The following is a 1,191-nucleotide window of genomic DNA, read 5'->3' as shown; positions in this document are numbered from 1 at the left end:
TTAGACTGATTCAGTGCTGCAAAATGAAAACGACAACGAAGACAGTAAAACCGTGTTCGCCGTGGCGAGACTGACGTCATCGCACGTGCCGGAGCGGCTTGAGAACGTCTGTACAAAGGGCTGTCACTGAATAAACGGGCGCAGTGTTCCCGTTTTTTTGTGGGCGTTGTTATGCTCCTGGCCGTCCGGCCGGATGCCGTTCCCGTCCGGTAGCAGTCATAACAGTTGAGTTATAACAGTGGCGACGAGAAACGAACCAGCACCTTGATGACGGCCATGGCGTACCAAGTTCCACAGTTCGACGATGCCAAGGACAAGTGGTCGTCGTACTACATCAGAGTCGAGTCGTACTTCAAGGATAACGACATCGTGTACGACGCTAAAAAAAAGAGCGCTTCTCACCTCGGCACTGGGTTCGAAGCCTATCGACGTACTAGTGGGCGTTGTGCTTCGCGCAAGGTGACCTACGCTGAAGCGGTTACTATTCTCAAAACATTTTACGCACCCACGCCAAATGAGATAGCCGGAAGCTTGAAATTCTTTACCCGCATTCAAAGGGAAGAGGAATCAGCTCAGCAGTTTATTGTGGAGCTTCGACGCCTGGCTGATAAATGCAACTTCGGGGCCATGTTGAAGCGCCTGCTGCGAGACAGGATCGTGTGCGGAATTCACTGCAGGGACGTGCAGAAGGCACTGCTTTTTCACCCCAAACTGACGTTGCAGGAGGCAGAAAACATCGTGCTTGCAGCAGAGGCTGGACGACAGGGTGTTCAGCTTATGAAGCAGACGGGACCGAAGGAAGAGCCCGAGCTTCACAGGCTATAGCTGGCGATAGACAGCAGCGACAGGCAGGAAAAACATGCAGTCAGGCGAGTGGATCATCTAAAGGTTGTCACCGGTGTGGAAGCCGCGAGCACGGTGCGGCGACTTGTGCCCTTAAACACGCCAAATGTTTCAACTGTAGGAAAAAGGGGCACCTAGCTACCGTGTGTCGACCTAAAAGAAAGCGACCGCAGCAGAGCGTGGCGCTGAGCAGCGGCTCAATGGAAAATGTTGAAACCGAGCTCTCCGCACAGTTGTATACACTAAAGCCGCAAGCAACCCCAGCCAACGGACTCATCAGCCCGGTACGACGCAATTTTTGCTGGGGCGGAGCCGACATCTTTGTGGAAACTGACACCGGCTCACCCG

At 53.6% G+C, this 1,191-nt stretch overlaps 1 protein-coding gene across 1 annotated transcript; it reads left to right on the top strand.

Moving 5' to 3' along the window:
• The first annotated feature begins 276 nt into the window (after window positions 1-276).
• Window positions 277-825, top strand: LOC142570755 (uncharacterized). The gene has a single exon (XM_075679095.1). It carries the CDS (start codon window positions 277-279, stop codon window positions 823-825), a length of 549 nt encoding a protein of 182 aa, XP_075535210.1.
• Window positions 826-1,191: the final 366 nt, after the last annotated feature.

The sequence above is a fragment of the Dermacentor variabilis genome, chromosome 2, assembly GCF_050947875.1.
Source record: "Dermacentor variabilis isolate Ectoservices chromosome 2, ASM5094787v1, whole genome shotgun sequence".
In the NCBI taxonomy this organism is placed as follows: domain Eukaryota; kingdom Metazoa; phylum Arthropoda; class Arachnida; order Ixodida; family Ixodidae; genus Dermacentor; species Dermacentor variabilis.
Note: the sequence above shows the minus strand (reverse complement) of the source record. Positions and strands in the feature narration are given on the sequence as shown.